Raw genomic sequence first — 18,934 nt, forward strand, 5'->3', positions numbered from 1 at the left:
TTATTGTCATGTCACATTGCTAATATTTATGGGGGATAATTAGATAATTGGGTGAATCAGCAGGAAATGATTTGTAATGTCCTCCGCTTCTGAGCACCATGATTGTTGGAATTCTATTTCCTGAGAGGCTGTCAATCCATAAACTCAATTGGAATGGAGCTTTAATGTTTTAGGGAAGCACATGACTAACTGGTAGATTCTTCAGTTAAATCTTTGTTGACTGTTGCAAGCAGTCATAAAGAAAGGATGGTTTTATTCATGGTAATCAATGTCTTCAGCAGCCACTACTTAAGATTTGTTATTAATTGAAGAAAGTTGTATGATGTATTGATTAACGTGATCACTGCATTTTTTGATAAATTGCTGTGGAATAGAAGATAGGTTGCCCACTTCTGTATTGTCCCTTGAGTCACTGTCTGATTCTAGGTCTGTTGGAAAGGAGAGCTACTAAGCAAAGCTCAATAGAAAAATGGGAAGGCAATGACCCAAACACTGCTTCTTGATCCTCCCATCATGATTACTACCACAATCAATTTAAAAAATGACAAGGCCTTCAAGTTGGTTATCTGGGTGTGTCTTTTGCACGCAAGAAGTAGAAGTTTAATAAAAGAAGAAATAACGAAGCATGCTTTGTTTTACATTTGTAGGACAATTGCCGTCGAGCAGAAAATGTACTCCGTCTCTGGATAATTGAAGCAAAAGACTTAGCCCCAAAGAAAAGGTACTTTTGTGAACTGTGTCTAGATGACACCCTATACGCACGAACTACCAGTAAAATGAAAGCAGATAACCTGTTCTGGGGTGAGCACTTTGAGTTCTACACTCTGCCAATGGTAAGGAACATCACAGTACACATTTACAAGGACATGGATAAGAAGAAAAAGAAAGATAAGAATAATTATGTGGGACTGGTTAATATTCCAATCACCAGTGTCATTGGACGGCAGTTTATTGAGAAATGGTACCCTGTCAGCACACCTAATCCTAACAAAGGCAAAGGTGGAGGTCCTTACATCCGCATCAAGTGTCGCTATCAAACAATTGCCATCCTTCCGATGGAACAGTACAAGGAATTTGCAGAGTTTGTTACCAACAACTACACCATGTTGTGCTCTGTGTTGGAGCCAGTCATCAGTGTGAAGAATAAAGAAGAAATGGCCTGTGCACTTGTTCACATTCTGCAGAGTACTGGTCGGGCAAAGGTAGGCATGGAAATTGGCATTGCAGTAAAATCAGAAACACCTTTATGTCATTCTTATGTGGTAGTAAACTAAATCTATGATCACAACAAAAAGCTAGGTTTTGAAGGATATGAGAAACTATTTTTATTATTTTGCAATTGTTTCTAGCTTTTCTCCAAAGTAAATCTGTCACAAAGAATCTAAACTAATGGATATTATTGGATTCAAATGTTAAGTACTCTTCCCATATTCTTCCTTTGTAAATGCATCTTAAGTGCACCCTTCTCCTGATCATCAGCTTTACTGAGTAAATACACCGTGCTTTTGAGACTTTGGATTTGTAAAACTTAGTGTCTCTCCACTATTTAAAAATGGAGAGAGGGAGGGGGAGGGTGGAATCAAACAACATGACGGTTTAACATAATTTGTGGAGGAATTACCAAAATCTACTCTCAGCTTAACTGTGCATTTAGACAATAATCAGCCAAATAGATTAGTAGGGCATAGGCTCTGTTTGACTGCTTCAGTTAGATTTTTTTGAGGCAATAATTAGCATGGCGAGTTCAGAGAATGTCTATGGGTATTGCCTAACTGGACTTCCAGAGGCCATTTACAGGAGAAATTATCCACTGAAATGAGTGAGTTGTGAATATTATGCCAATAATTGGTTGAGCTATGAGAGTAAGCATAAAAGGAAACACTCTCAATTTAGCAGAATTTGACAAGTGAGGCACCTGTACCAGAGCACAGTCTTTCAGAACATATAACAATGAAAGAAGGAGTAGAGAGTTGTGTGTCCAAGTTTGGAGGTGATGCAATGCATGTAAGTGGCAAATTACTATACAAAGGGGAGTAGGTGACTAAATGAGTCAGATTGCATTAGATGGAGTTTATTGTGGCAGAACTGTGAGGTCATCTAGTTTAAATTAAACAATGAGAATATTTTCTTCAAGGTGAGAAACTGAGCTGTAGAGGATCAAAGGAATATCTTTAAATGTCAATGAACAAAAAGCTAAATAACCAAGTTGAAAGTTTAAAGCAGAGGAAGTCATTTCAGTTGTATAGAAAGTGGAGTTTCAGTATTCCAGCAAATATGTTGACTTTGGAAGGTGTACAGTGCACATATACATTTTTATTCATTAACGTGTAACATTATAGTACCCTATGTCTACTGCTGTTGCCAGTCTGAGTTTGTGCCAGTAAAATCTTAATGAATTTAAATTGTTTAATCCTGTGAATAAATGCACATCTTGTTTTCTTAAGAGTGTTCGCAGTCCTCAAGGGTGGAAGCAAATTGAAAGCTCAGACCGAGGGGTTTCTGGGTGGACCCCTGTTCTGCATCAAGTTCACCATCCTCAGACCAAGTGTCATCAAGGATCTCAAGGAGAATATGTATCAGCCCAGGGTTACTGCACCTGATCAGTGCTCATGGGCTATTGCTGTATAACACACTGTGTGGCAAGAAGTCAAGAATAGATTTGTAAGCCCAACCAATAGTCAATTAATTTTCAAAGCTATGGAGAAAGATTTGGGCAGTGGAATCAATTGGAGAACTCTTCCAAAGAACAAGCATAAATATAGCAAATCAACTGCCCTCCTTCTGTGACATATCATTCTATTACACTAGAATTATACAGGGACTTCAAGAGTTAAATTTTGAGATCAGGTTATTATTCATTGGGTACAACAGTTGGTAACAATTAGGTTTCAAACATTATTACAAAGAAATTATTCCTTATCATGGAGAATCATTCTGAAATTTGAGCTGGGTTATTCAGGAGTGTAATCAAGAGAGAAATCAGGAAGCATTATTCTGTGTAAGGAATAAAATCATAGAAACCCTACAGTATGGACAGTAGCCATTTGGCCCATTGAATCTGCACCAATCATTTGTGGGGCATCCCACTCAGATCCAACCCCCGACCATATCCTTTAACACCATATTTACAATGGCTAACCCATCTCGCCTACCCTGAACAATATGGACAGTTTCAGCATTGCCAATCCACCTAACCTGTATGCCTTTGAACTGTGGGAGGATGTTCAGAGGAAACCCATGCAGACAGGGGGAGAATATCTGAGTGAAGTTTGCACAGTCACCTGAGGCTGGAATTGAACACAGGTTAACGCAGGTTCCTGGTGCTGTGAGACAGCAATGCTCATCACTGACGCAACATGGCAGAAATGTGGCCGCTGCCACACCCTCTCCTCTTAGCACCCTCCCCCCACCTAAAATTGCATGCACACAATAAAACTGCAATGGTGTGGACACCGGGTCAGTCATCCTTTTAAAAAAAAACAGAGTTACGGGCATTTTTGTTTGGCCTGGGGTATTAATGGACATGGAAGAAAGTGTGAGATGTATTTGGAGTACCTCCACAGTTGTTATCTAACAAGAATGCTGAATTGTGCTCTCTTATTCCTGTCCTTTTTGTTTGAACAAGAGGCTAAAATTAGAAATGAAATGTTTTTGTTCTTGTCCCAGAGTTGCCTTGCAGGACTTATTGGCTGACTGCTCATTTTATAATCTGCACCTTGAAGTGCAACGAGTGTTCAAATCCTGACATTGGATGATGGAATTTGAATTTTTTAAAAATTATGGAATTAAGATTCTAATAATGGCCATGTCTAGTTCACTAATGCCCATCAGGGAAGGAAACTGCTATCCTTATCTGATTTGGCCTGCATGTTACTCCAGACTACACAGCAATGTAGTTGACTCTTAACTGCCCTTTGGGCAATTGGAGATGGGTAATAAGTTCTGGCCTAGCCAGTAATGTGCTTATCCCATGAATGAATACAAAAGTCAGTGTAACATATTGAAGTACTGAAGATTGGTGTATCATGTGGAATGCAATGGTGCATGGTTATGTTTCAGCACTAAAAATTCAGAAATGTGCACTGCCAATCCAAAGAAGGAGGTCAACACCAACAATGACAGTTAATTTACATCTATCAATCTTTAAAAATTCATGCAGTCTGATTTTAGCAAATATGCAACTAATTCACGGACACAGATTTCTTTAGGGGAATGAAACTTACTATCCTTGTCTGGTTTAGCCAATTATCATTCTGGCCCCTGTTATTATTCCAGCTGATGTCAGATCCTAGACTGAGGTCTGGCTTGATCGATCGTATTTTGTCTTTTTGCTTTAACAAGTTGGTCCTTCACTGAAACAATGCACAATGCTGTTTTAAAAATGAAACAGAAGTTTATTGCTCAGAAGAAATGAAGGAAAAAATAAAACAAACCAATCCATTAACATGTATAATACAAGTTTAACATTTTGAAGCTCGTGGTAAAATACAATCCCATTAATCCCAAAAGCACAGTACTCAAACAACAGTGATTACTCCATTCTCCATCATATCTATAGAGTTTAAACTAACTGATGCTTCAGTTCTCAGTTTTGAAACTCTGACAGCCTTTTCCTCTAAATGTCATATAACTAAACTTAGTATTTCTCAACATCAAATAACCCCTTCAGGTTTTTAAATAAACATTTCTGGTCTGGACCTTTCAAACTAAACACTGAGGCATCCAATTTCATAATAGTTCTAAACTCCCTTTTCCAAAAGAAATTGTTTTACACATGCAACTTTAACCAAAATGTGCAGGTCTGAATTGCAACCAACACTTCTAATTAAAGCTTAATGCCACACTGTTTACTTTGTTCACTTTAATTCATTTTAAAAACTTTCCCAGTGTAAAATAATTACCTTCAGAATTATCTCATACATTTTTGAACAAACTGGCTTCAGATAGCCTCCCGAGGTTACCATTAAATCTCTTTATTGATATAGACCATGCCAGTCGTTCAAAATTGAAACTCTAGAATAAATTACATTAATACCTCACACTTTACATCACAGTCCAGTAAACTGCAATTAAACCACAGCCAATGCAGTACTCTTTAGCTGTTGCCATGTTGGTAAATGTGGCAGCTAATTCAAGTTTAGCTCTGTTAATGGTGTTTTGTGTCTGGATTGACCTTTTCATGCAGGACTGAGGGGATACACATCAACAGACTATACACCCTTTAAATAATGCTAAATTTCTGTCTTGGGTTGTTCACTTCTTTGATTGAAGTGATTATTAATGGTCCCATTTTGATAGTCAAAGAACACTGTTCTTTTGATATCCGAGCCAACATTCCTCACCCTGTAAATCAGTGAAAATTAAATACTATACGTGGCCTTCTCCATTCAGTTGCTCATTTCACAATGTTAATCACTGTGTTTTAATATTTATTGTTCAAATAACTTCTGAAAAATGTGTAACATGATTAGCTACTGATCTAGTTAGAGGCGAAACAAATAGTTTGGTGATCTCTGAAAGTAGTTGGTGTGTATATGCATTTGGTGTGCATACTATATTGAATAGTTAGCTAGGATTTTCTATCAGGGTCACTGACAAAGTTAGGAAGAATGGGTAAAGTGCACGTGGAATAAGTTTGTAGTTAGAGTTTGTTTGAACCAGATCATTGGGACTGTGAAGGGGAAAGTTTATATTTGCGCTGTGACATGATTTATTGTGGTCCAGGATGCTTAAAGCAGAATATTGGATACCAGTGTACCTTTGTCTGATTCACCCAGACATTGATGGTATTCCTGAGATATGAATAGGTACGTTTTCTCTGGTGTTTTAACTTCTGCCTTTGATTGTTGCTTGTTTTGTCATTTCGGTCATATGTTTCAGAGGTTGAGATTCATAATTCTTGCTTGCTAGTTTTTAAACATGATCTCTTTCTCTGTGCCTATGGGGAGAGGCTGAGATACACATCACAATTGTATCTGCTTTTGTCTACAGACGGGAATTATTGTTAAAACCCAGAAGATAAAGAACCTTCACCAGAATAAGGTCATAGCTATTATGTTCATCATTAAGTGGAATGAGTAATTACAATGGAAACTCTACTGCAGCTGTGTTTCAGAGTCTAGCCGCAGGTCAGGCAACTGTCAGGAGGCTGTGATGAAATATCCATACTCATGCTGTATGTCTTGAGTCTGTGGTACCAATGTCAGTGAAAGCAACCATCTTATCTGCAAGAGTAGCTCTAGTGAGTAAATGCATCTCCTGTGTGATATGAAGTTCAGAAACCAAGCCCATAATTTAGGCTGCCGTACTGAGGAAGTACAGAATTTGAGAAGGTGCCGGTGAGGTGCCTTCCAGAGCCCTTGCAGTCTGTCCAGTGTACAGTGCTGCTAGGGAGTGAGTTCCAGCATTTTCATCCAGCCACGGTGTAGGATTAACACTATTGTTGCACTTAAATACGGCATGTGACAACAGGGGAGATTTCATGTGTGTTAATTAATCTTGTCCTGCTGAATAGTAGAGCTTGTGGGTTTGGCAGGCACCTTCAGATAGATGTAAAAGATTCTACAATACAATTTAGAGAGGGAGGGAATGCTGCCCAGTGTTTCTGCCAATATTTATCCTTCACTTACCAATATTACTAAAACAGATTATCGGGTAGTTTCAACTTGGCTGTCCTGGAGCCTTGCTATTCACAAGTAGGTGCTATGTATTTGGTGTTGCCATCAAACGATACTTGAATAAAAATTGCATATTCAAAGATTGTGAAAGATGCAATATAAATGCAAGTCTTTTGGTTTGGCTTTTTGTACTCTTGAAAGATTGCAAGTTTAATATTGGTCTGTTTTAAGTTTTATAGTTAATCCCACTGGACAAGGAAGATGTAAAATGAGCATGCCTTAAACTGGGATTCATGTCTTAAGAGTGATGTCTATCTTTTTAAATGATTAACCAATGAAAAGCTCCTATTTGAGGCAACTAAACCCCAACACAAATCAAATCTTTAGGAGGACACGCAGAATAAGGAAAAAACTCTTGTAGTGCAAATTTGAATAATATGATTTCATGTTTAATGTATGATACAGTAGAATTTTTGATGTTTTATTATACAAATTGTTGTAGAATCATAATTTTATAATTAGTTAAAACTTCACACAGAAAACTAAAGATCTGCTAAAGTAATGTGTTGAAAGTGCTTGTACATGTTTGGAGGTCATAACATAGGGTGGGCCAGTGAAACACATGCCTGTGGAATTAATCTTTCAAAGCAGGTTATGCGATGGTTATTACACTGGGTTGAGAACATGGTGAGCTTTGGAGTACGCATTTTATTTTGGAACTCCTGCATATTTTCAGTCTTACTCCAGCTCACCCTGTTCCTCACGGTTTCTGGGATCTAGTTTAATTGGTGTCCATTTTGTTTAGAACCTCCATTTTTGTGGTGCGCTTCATGCATAAATTGAAATGCTGAGTTTTTTTATTTTGTTGAGCTGGAAGTAGCCATCACAACCAAGGTCAGTCTTGAATTCACCTGACTCTTTATAAATACACTTGACAGCAGGACAGTTGATGACAGCACATTTTACCATTCTCTGGTGTACCAATCAGTGCATATCTCTCTAGTTTATTATTTTATAGTGTATGCTTCTGTATTGTACTACTATATTCAATATGTGTATATTCTATGTTGTGCTCCAGTATCCTGAATGCATAATTCACTTTCTTAATTGTATTACATATTACCCAGCATCTTGCAACTTTAACATAACCAGAGTGGCAGGTAGGGTAAAGGCCTCTGTTTGCATGTCCATCCTCCAGGAATTTACTTAATTTCATGATACTTATTCTCTATCTTTGTGCTCACTGATTCTAATGTTAGCTTATTTACTGTTTTATGAGACAAAATGTGCACATGTGCAGCAGCTATTTTCACTGTTAGTTAATATAACATAGAACATTAGTGTGCAGTACAGGCCCTTAGCCCCCTCCCTCCCTCCCCCCGCCTGCATATTGCTCCAACCTGCGGAACCAATCTGAAGCCTATTCTACACTATTCCATTTTCATCAAGTCCATTACTGTTGCAAGCAGTGTGCTCCACACCCCTATTGCTGAGTAAAGAAACTACCTCTGACATCTGTCCTATATCTAACACACCTCAATTTAAAGCTATGTCCCCTTGTGCGAGCCATCATCATGAGGGAAAAGACTCTCACTATCCACCCTATCGAACCCTCTGATTATTTCATATGTCTCAATTAAGTCACCTCTCAACCTTCTTCTCTCCAACGAAAATAGCCTCCAGTCCCTCAGCCTTTCCTCATAAGACCTCCCCTCCATACCAGGCAACATCCTGTTAATCTTCTCTGCACCCTTTCCACATTTTCCCCATCCTTCCTGTAATGTGGTAATATAATCGACTGCAACCTTGACTGAGAACACATGATGGGATTTCACTGTTTATATTTTTTAAAAAAATTAAGATCCCTGATAGTAGTGCAGTCTGTTCACGTTTGCAAATACTACCCTTGTTTCTTATCTTTTACTTCATGCACTAAGCACACATGGACACAGTCGTGCAGTGAAATCAACAAATTATCTGGGACCTACTGTTGACCTAGTTGCTCCTGCTTCTTTGTCTTTCCCTTTGGTTGCTTTCATTTAACAATACTCTGATGTGCTCTAACCTCTTAATTAGACCAGTTTTTGTTTAAAATCAAACAGTTGGAACTGTTATCCTTAAAGATTTGAGGCAGTTTGCACACTGCTTAATTTGAAATATAGTCCTTCTGTTTGCAGAGATAAAGTTTAATGAGAATTGAGAAATTTAATCTGTCTAAACCACTCCAGAGATTTCTGACAAAAGGAATTCAGTGATGTAGTTCTAGTAGGTTAATTTTTTTTTTGTTTTGTGATTCCTTATTTTAGAACTTGTGAACTTCTATGGGTGTCACAATGTTTTTTTAGGAGTTCAGGAAACTAAAACACTCCTAATGCATGTAGAATAGGCTAAGAATGAATAACTTGGAGAGTAGATCTAATCACCTAGATTTCTACAACAGACAAAATATGGCTGAGAAGCACTGAGTTTCTTCTTGGGCTCACAGCTGGGTGATGGTTGCAAGCCAGAACAGCTAGCAGAGGAAACTGAACAATACTGTTGCTCCCATATTCAACTAAGTAGCATCTCACTATGTAACAAAAGTATAGAAAAAGCATCCCATCGTTGTGGTACCAACCTGCCTGAAATGCTGCCACATTGGTTTTTAAAACCAATCTCTTGCAAAGTAATTTGTTGCAATGCTGCTTTGTTTTCCTGTCATTTGGTCATTTTGTTTCCATACTACCTATTTGAAATAGTAGCTCAGTGATTGGATTTTTTATAGCTTATTTACTGCTGAAGAATTCTTAGGTTAACTATATCACACTGTTGGCCTCAGTAACTCATTTATAGGTATGTTTGGAGTGAACCCACCCACACCAGCTCATTAGCCAGCCAGACATGCCCAAAAAGAGAAGAAAAATTAATGTTTACCATTTAATTCTTTTTGTTGATGGTGTTTCCAATGCTGCAACTCCAACATCTTTGTATTTCTACATGTTTCACCATAGTCTATGGTGGCTTGTTGAGGTTGTCCCCCTGAGTTATATGAGAGAATCCAAGATTGTGTGCTTATAATGGAATAAATGGTGAAAACCTTGAAATATTAAAGAGTTAATTTTCTCTGCTGACCTCGAAGAAATTGAATGCCCTGAGGGTATGGTGGTGTGTCTTTGTCTTACAAGTGGAATGTGGAATGTGGAAGGTTTGTGTGGCCATTTCCTTGCCATTCAAGGATGATTTACATTTTCATCCAGAAATCAGTAAGAACATTACAGTTAGAATTTGACTACTTCCCTATAGTTACAAAAATCAATTTGGAACAGGTTTGACCATTAAGGGATGATTTGCATTACATTGTTTCTGGAGGTGGGGTAGTCACTGCATTGTATCTTGAGTGGCACATGACTATGAGGGGATGGCTAGAGTTGTCTTGTGTGCATTAATAACTGTGGTGTAAAGATTTTTGTATAAAGGAAAGACTGTTTGCTTTGTTCAGAGAGAGACCCCTGGTCACGACTTGCAAGCATGGCAAAGAGTTTTCAGGGTTTCTTCAAAACTTGTACTGTACTGTGCTTAATAAATTTGGTTGCTTATTCACAGAATATGGTGTGTTGCAGGTGCATCAAGTGTGTAAGAATCTCAAAAGTAAAAGAACTTAAATATCTGGTTGCTCTGTAAATAATGTTAGCTTGAAATTAAACATGAGCAACTAAAGGTGCCGAGAGAAATTAATATTATAAGCCAGTGCAGCAAGCAAGTATTGGACCAGAAAAGAAAACAATATTGTGAGGAACACTATTGAATTAGTATGTGTGTCAAGAAGGTTGGGTGGGAGTAGAGGAGATAACTTTAGTTTCATTCATTTATAAGAATTGTTTTTCTGAATTTTGCATTGGGAAATCTGAAAGCATGTTCGTTTGCATTTTTATGCATTGGTGATGAGGATTTATAACCCTTACAAAGAAGGGAGTTAGCAATTCAGTGTACTAAAAGTACAAAACGATATGTGCTGTTGTCTAATGACAGGGTTCCAGCGATTCCAAGAGTTAAAAAAAAATCATACAACACCAGGTTATAGTCTGACAATCACCTGATGAAGGAGCAGCGCTCCAAAAGCTAGTGCTTCCAATTAAACCTGTCGGACTATAACCTGGTGTTGTGTGATGTTTAACTTTGTCCACCCCAGTCCAACACTGGCATCTCCAAATCATAAATAACTATTGAGAAGTCAGTCTGTAGTGTATCAGAGCAAGCCTATTAGAAGATGCTAAGGGAACAAATTTGTCTGTTCTGAAATTAAAGTAATAGTGACTTTAGTTGCAGCTTGTTTAATTTTTTTTGGAGGGAGAGATGCCAGACAAAGGAAAACCCATCCAAATGAATGTGCAGAAATTTGCCGAAAGGTAACTGTTGCACCTGTGCCAAACTGAGCAAGGTGTGGAGATAGTGAAGATCCATATCTTTATTGGAATTTTTAGTGCTTGTAGGAACATGGCTGAAGTGTACAGATTAATCTGAATTTAAATTGTTTCAAAATGTCTTTCCAACCTTATTGTCTAGTGTAATAAAGTTCACATTTTTCTGACAACTAAACATTTTATTCTTTGTTTAAAAAGTATACTGGCAGTCTGTTGTGAATTTGTTCAGCTTCATAATGAGGTTTGACTTCTCCAGTGTTAACATCAGTTGAGATCACAACCAAGTGAGGGCTTCTTTTCTTCTGTGATCAGAAATTCTTGAATATAAGAGGGATCTGTGATTTTTTTAAAGAAAGGTGGTGGCAGACAAATCTTTTTTTAAAAGTTGCTGTGAATTGTATTACATGGCTTGCAGTTTTAAAATCACTTCGGCTATAGCTAAGACTTTCCTATAACAGAAGATGTAACGGTAGAGTATTTTAATTATTTGACGAAAGCCAAACAGAGAATTAGTGAATAAATTGAAGGTGGAAAAGCAGGATCTCATAAGGATGATATGATTAAAATGATTACCCAGCATATGAAGTTAAAAGGAGAAAAACCTGAAATGATGTATCACAGCCAGAATTAGCAAAAATTCAATTGCAAATTTAAAAGATTATGAAATGGAAGAGACAGAAATGAAAAAAGATGGGAAAGAAAAAGAAGTTGGAAATGAGAGCTTGAATTGACAGAAGACAACAAAGACAAAGCAAAAGAAATATATTTAAGAAGCCGAGAGAGAGAGACAAAACTAGACAATATGATTCGGCTACAGGAGTATTTAAAATAAAGGAAGAGAGAAAAGATAGTTGTTCAGAAGATGATTTGGATTTCACCGAGGTATTGATTTAACTAGAAATCTACATTTAGTGCCTCTGTTTATCCAGGATGCAGTTGAAAGATGTTTGAAATATACTTTGCCTAGTATGATAAAGTTGTGCAGTCGGAGGCCAAAGATGCATGAGATTTAATAGTACAGCTATGAATGTACACAGCCTGTAAAAGAGCTGTCTGCAGACTATAAAGTTATGATACTTAATGTTTATGAGCTGGTTCATGAAGCTTATCAATTAAAACTTAGGACTATGAGAAAGACACCTAATCAGATATTTGTAAAATTTGTAAGTGGAGAAAGAAATGCTCTAGGGTCAGTGATTTATAACTGAAGCAAGAGAGAATTTGAGAAAGTAAGGGAGAGCATGATTATGGAAAAATTCAAAAAACAGTATTTTGGTAACCATTAAGATTTACTTAGATGGGCCATTCTTGTGGATGTGTACAATAGCTCACACAGTTACATGTAGAGAAATGGCTATATGGGATTTGACAAGGAAACTGGGGGAATACGAAATCTATTAGTTTTGGGGAACGAACATAAGGATGCCAAAATAATAAAGAGGAGATGCCAGACCAAAAAATGATGTGAAGAAAGTAATGTGCTTTGTTGAGACAATAGACAGTAGGTGCAGGAGTAGACCATTCTGCCCTTCGAGCCTGCACCACCATTCAATATGATCATGGCTGATCATCCTTAATCAGTATCCTGTTCCTGCCTTATCTTCATAACCCTTGATTCCACTATCCTTGAGAGCTCTATCCAACTCTTTCTTAAACGAATCCAGAGACTGGGCCTCCACTGCCCTCTGGGGCAGAGCATTCCACACAGCCATCACTCTCTGGGTGAAGAAGTTTCTCCTCATCTCTGTCCTAAATGGTCTACCCCGTATTTTTAAGCTGTGTCCTCTGGTTCGGCACTCACCCATCAGCGGAAACATGTTTCCTGCCTCCAGAGTATCTAATCCTTTAATAATCTTGTATGTCTCAATCAGATCCCCTCTCAGTCTTCTGAACTCAAGGGTATACAAGCCCAGTTGCACCGGTCTTTCAGCGTAAGGTAGTCCCGCCATTCCAGGAATTGACCTCGTGAACCTACGCTGCACTCCCTCAATAGCCAGGATGTCTTTCCTCAAATTTGGAGACCAGAACTGCACACAGTACTCCAGGTGTGGTCTCACTAGGGCCCTGTACAGTTTCAGAAGAACCTCTTTGCTTCTATACTCAATTCCTCTTGTTATGAAGGCCAGCACTGTATCTTTTAATTTCACTTTATTTTGATCATAGACTGAATTGTGAAAAAGACTGCTTGACAACAAAGAACTGAGGAAGGAGTTGCTATATTTTTAATTAGCAAGTTGACGTGGCTCATGTTTATGCTGTTGCTTTGCAAGCAGTACCAAAGTGATATTTGGCTAGCAAGAGGCAACTTGTTCATTTGTGGAATTGTGACTAGTAGTAAATATCAAGTATAATCAGATTGCTGAAATCTGTCTGGTTCCTGAGTAGCTGAACAGCTTATGGGTGTGAACGGTTCAGTGAGAAGCCCTTGGACCTCTGGAAGAGAAGATGGTGTCTCTCTGTGAAATGAAAATATCTGAAACATAACAGTTTTTTTTGTCTATATGTGTATGTAGCGGGGCTTTAGTAAGGGGTTAGAGTTATAACTGGTAGTTACCTTTCAACAGTTCATGGTTGTTCACCTTGTTATTTTCCAATAGGTGATATGGCCAAGGTATGATCAGTTATTAAAACTTCAGAGGACTTTATCAATGTACTTAATATAAATATGTCAAATTATATATAAATAGGTTGTAATAGGTTTCATTAAAAACAGAAACCTGCTCCAGGTTTTCAGTTAACTTGAGTCAAACATTTCAGGTAAATGGGTATTTTGATTAAATAAAGTTAACTTTTGTGATAACTCTGATTAACTTTCCAGTATGCCACCCTAGTGAGGTGTAACAGCTTGTTTTGTAGGAGGTCTGGATATAATAAAGCGACTTGTTGTAAATCAAATGAGAAACCTATTCCAGAAATGGGAACCCTTAAGGAATCTGAAAAGAGAAAATGGTTATTAAAATCATTTTTGTGGTACAAGAGAAACGTGCTCCTTCATGCCTGTGAGGATAATTAAGGGAATTCTTCCTGAACTACTGAAGTTTTTGGATATTTGATCTTGAAGGGAGATGTATTCCCTTACTCTTCACTAGAATAAGTAAATCAATTATAGAAGGGTTTAATTTTCTAATTTTTACAATCTAACTTTACCTCCCCTTACTCATCTAATCAAACCAATAAAGATATTGATAGACACTGAACCAAATCAGTTCGTGATGCAGGCTGATGGTGCAATTTGTATATTAAAGAGTTAATGAAGGAAAAGGTACTAATTGAAGATACATAGAGGTGGTCTGTGATCCAAATATATACAATTGGATTAAAGGGTGACTTACTAGTGGAAAGGTTGTAGTTGGAGTAGTGCAACTAATCTCTATGGATGGAATTCAATGAATTTATTATCTTGGAAAAATAGTGGCTGGATCAAAAAATAATAGCTTTACCAAGGTTATTGGAAAATCAGTGGAAATGAATGAACCAGAGATGTCACAGGAGGAACATGCTGTATTATTTCTTGACTGTTGTGACTAAATCTCAGGGCCATAAAATTAGACATGAAGAAGGGAGTTGATATGAAAGTTCAGCTATCTGACACTATTTTCAAAAAAAGTCATTATAAGTGACAAAAGTAAAGAAAATGAGAGATCTTTAGGGCAGCATTAATAGAAATACAACCAACACATCCTGAGGTGAGAGGACTATACAAAACAGCCTACATAAAACTTCAATAAGAATTAAATCAGATTGTTATTGTTTAAAATGCAAAATGCGAATAAGGAAATGGAAACCACCTCAAAGTCCAGATGATAGTAGTCTATTAAGTAGTCATTTCATTTAGGTAACAAAACAAAATTTTGAAAATATTTCTGGTGGCCAGGATTGCAAGGGGCTGTGACTAAATTTTACTAGACATGCCATATATGTCAGGTCATGGGGAAACCCTAACCATGCTATTCTCCCTAGCCAGGAAATCGGAAGGTCTCTCCATCGCTGGAGGTCCTGCCTTATCCTTTCCATTAATTGTACAAAATTAGCCCTATACAGCTGATCAAATACTGGCGTGATAAAAATACCTAAATATAAGAAGCCCTCCAGGGACCAACGGAAGGGAAAAGGGGATCCGTCCATTAAGTGGGGTATCATAGCCAGACCACCCATTGGCATGGCTTCCGATTTTGAAAAATTAATTTTATAGCCTGAGAATGCACTAAATGTATTAATAACTTGAATTAGACGAGGCACTGACATTAAAGGATTACTGAGGAATAAGAGAATGTCATCTGCATAGAGGGTAATTTTGTGTTTACCTGTACCAATCCTCGGGGCCGTTATATTAGGATCAGTCCGGATGGCTTCTGCTAATGGTTCGATTATCAGTGTAAACAACAATGGTGAGAGAGGACATCCTTGACGGCAGCCCCTACCCACACTGAAGCCATCCGATCTTAACCCATTAGTAATAACAGCTGCTTTGGGGTCATTATACAATGTTGAAACCCATTTGGTAAACACTTGTCCAACGCCAAACCTTTCCAATGTGTAAAATAAATATGACCATTCAACCCTATCAAATGCCTTTTCCGCATCCAATGAAATTACTACTCCTGGTATCTTTCCCTGATGACAGGCTTGGATCATATTCAAGACCCTTCTGATATTATTGGATGATCTGCGGCCCTTAATAAATCCCGTCTGGTCCTCCTTTATAATATATGGCAGTACCCTTTCTAGTCTTAGTGCTAACATTTTTGAGAGAATTTTAAAGTCTACATTTAGTAAGGATATTGGTCTGTAAGATGCACAATCTTCTGGGTCTTTTCCTTTTTTGAGGATAAGAGAAATATTTGCTTCTTTCAGCGTGGGCGGGAGACAGACCTGACTATGCGCAAAATTATACATATCCATAAGTGGGTCAACCAATATTCCTGTAAATTCTTTATAGAATTCAGCTTGAAAACCATCCGGGCCCGGTGCTTTTCCGCTCTGAAGTTGCCTAATTGCCTCGAGTATTTCTTGGACTGTTAAAGGGGTATTTAGGGCCGGCACCTGTTCCGGAGTCAGGCCCGGGAAGGTCAAATTTTTAAAAAATGACTGCATCCTCCTAATCCTATCTTCACAATCCTGCGATCTATATAGTTCAGAATAAAATTCTTTAAAGGTCGCATTGATCTTTTTATGATCATGAGTCAGGGTACCTGTACTTTCCTGGATGGTCGGAATAGTTTGAGGGGCTTTCTTTTTCTTTGCAAGAAATGCTAAGTATCTACCCGGTTTGTCGCCATATTCATATAATCTTTGTTTCGCAAATAATATTTCCCTTTTAGCCGTTTGAGTAAGCGCAGTGTTTAAAGCTGTCCTAAGAGCTGTAATCCTCTGCAATTTTGTGATAGAAGGTCTATCAGCGTATGCTGTTTCGGCTGCTTTTAGGCGAGCTTCGAGCAGACGCTGTTGCTCTCCCTTCATTTTCCTCTGGGTCGCTGAATAGGAGATGATCAAACCTCGTGCATAAGCTTTGATGGTCTCCCACATCATTGACGGATTGCTAGCCGTACCAGTATTAATTTCTAAAAAGGTTTTAAGTTCTTGGGAGAAGTACTTTAAAAATTTGCTATCTTTTATCAGGAAGGGGTCCATACGCCAATGTCGAGCAGATGTCCCATTGTTCTTTACCTTAGTTTCCATGTATACAGCGGCATGGTCAGAGATTGCTATAGTACCTATTTTACAGGTTGCTATAGAGTTTAGAAAAATCGATGGGGCAAAAAACATATCAATTCTTGTGTGGCATTTATGTGGATTAGAGTAGAAAGAAAAATCTCTACCCTGTGGATGGAGACATCTCCATACATCTACCAATCCTAATTCTTTATTCAGGTCCGCCAGTTGTCTAGATCTGGGAGATACTCCAGCGGCACTCTTGGGAATCCTGTCTATTTCTGGATCCATAATACAATTAAAGTCTCCCCCTATAATTGTATGACGGGCACCAAAGGCCATCAGTTTTGAAAAAGCTTCCGTTATGAATTTAAAGGGGTGTGCCAGGGGGCAGTATACATTTAAGATCCCATATTCCTCTCCATTTATGAGGGCTTTAATCAAAATATATCGTCCAAATTCGTCTTTTATCTGATTTAGAATTTTCAAAGGGAAGTTCTTCCGGACAAGGATAACGACTCCCCTGCTTTTTGAATTAAAAGAGGAAAAAAAGGCCTGATCAAATCCGCCCTGTCGTAATTTTAAGTGTTCTTTATCCGACAGGTGTGTCTCCTGTAGGAGAGCTATATCAACTCTCTCCTTCTTAAGATTTGATAATATTTTCTTCCTTTTAACTGGCGAATTACTCCCCCTGACATTCCAGGTGCACCACTTAACCGACTGTTCAGCCATAATCATCTGGACAGATCTGAGACCCCCGGAAGGGGAAACCCTATCTAGAACATCCCGAGCATGGAGCATACAAGATTTACAAAAGTAAAGACTCTCTGATACACTCAAAACAATATAACAAAAAACTCTTTCTAAGTATAAAAAATATAAAACATTCCGAATTGGAGATTTTCTCCCTTGTTCCCAGGGAGCGTCACTTCCTCTCCCACAGTCCATCTTACCCTCTTCCAACCAGTGCCCCACCCTTGACCCAGGTGTTCCTCAATAAAATGAGGAGAATTCAAATATAATATAAAGCTAGAGTTAACAGTGAACACCCCGAGATCCAAGATGGCGGCGACTCAGCAAGTCTGAGTCTACAGAGCCCTTCCCAAAACCTGGGAAAAGTGGGTTTCCTGCCCCCACCACACTTGCCAAACCACCCAAAAAATTTCTTTAATCTTAATTAGCTGCTGAATATTATATTTAAATAGTCTAATACTGAGTGGATAATGAGTAAATCAAAGGGACCCCGCAGCTCTCAGAAAACAAAGACCCCTCCCCCACCCTCCTCTCCTCCGGCTGCAGCTGATGTAAAAACAGGCCTTGTAGAGATGATTGCCAGGCTGGAAACGACACTCATCAATTTCAATCGCAGAATCCCGACAGAGATGGAATGCATTCGAAGAAAAGCTGCAGAAACAGAATCACTCTATCGGAGAATTGCGGGGCCGAGTGGAGGGAGCGGAACTAAAGGCCACGACCTCCGAGGCTGCAGCTCAAACAGCTGCAGAACAGGTGCGAGCTCTGGAGCAGAGAGTCCGGGCCTTTGAAATCTACATGGATGATATTGACAACAGAAATCGGAGAAAGAATATTCGGTTGCTGGGCCTTCAAGAGCAAGAGGGGAAAGAACAGTTAGCAGCATTTCTGGAGCGATGGCTGCCCCAGCTTTTAAACCTGGGGGCTGAAACTGACCGGGTAAGGGTGGAGTGGGCCTACCGGGTCGCAGTACGCGGATCTGGCCCAAAGCAGCGCCCACGCCCGGTCCTGTTCCGGCTGCAGAGTTATAGGGAGAGGCAGATACTCCTGGATGCCTCCAGAAAGCTTGGAGGGGATCCAAAAGCTATGATTCATGAAGGATCCAAGATTATGTTATTTCAGGACTTCTCCCCGGCTTTGGCACGAAGGAGGAGGGCGTTTGATGAGGTGAAGAAATGTTTAAGGGACTTGGATGTTCAATACACCTTGCGCTACCCGGCGACGTTGTGCTTTGCCCACGAAGGATCCGAGTATAATTTTAGATCATCGGAAGAGGCCAAGAAACTTTTAGACTCGGTTAAATAAATCGTAAGAGACCATTTATGTTGGCTTGCCTCTCCCACACTCCGTGGGGAGAAATGGATACTTTATTCTACTTTACTTTTGCCTCTGGGAGCGGGGTTGTCTTCCTTGCTATGTTATTATACTTAACTGTAATCTGTTGGAGTTGTAATTTTATAGTTGTGTGTGTTTGTACGTGGCATTGATGCTAGCAGATATACTCAGGTATGG

General features: G+C 38.7%; 1 protein-coding gene across 5 annotated transcripts in view; it reads left to right on the plus strand.

Moving 5' to 3' along the window:
• Window positions 1-18,934, plus strand: part of rasal2 (RAS protein activator like 2) — a 410,016-nt gene that overhangs the window by 349,344 nt on the left and 41,738 nt on the right. For all 5 annotated transcript variants that reach the window (XM_060830107.1, XM_060830105.1, XM_060830106.1 and 2 more), the window contains one exon: window positions 648-1,202. In XM_060830107.1, the coding sequence (XP_060686090.1) occupies window positions 648-1,202 (555 nt within the window). The remainder of the gene's footprint in view (window positions 1-647; window positions 1,203-18,934) is intronic.

Source organism: Hemiscyllium ocellatum, chromosome 9 (genome assembly GCF_020745735.1).
Source record: "Hemiscyllium ocellatum isolate sHemOce1 chromosome 9, sHemOce1.pat.X.cur, whole genome shotgun sequence".
NCBI lineage: Eukaryota > Metazoa > Chordata > Chondrichthyes > Orectolobiformes > Hemiscylliidae > Hemiscyllium > Hemiscyllium ocellatum.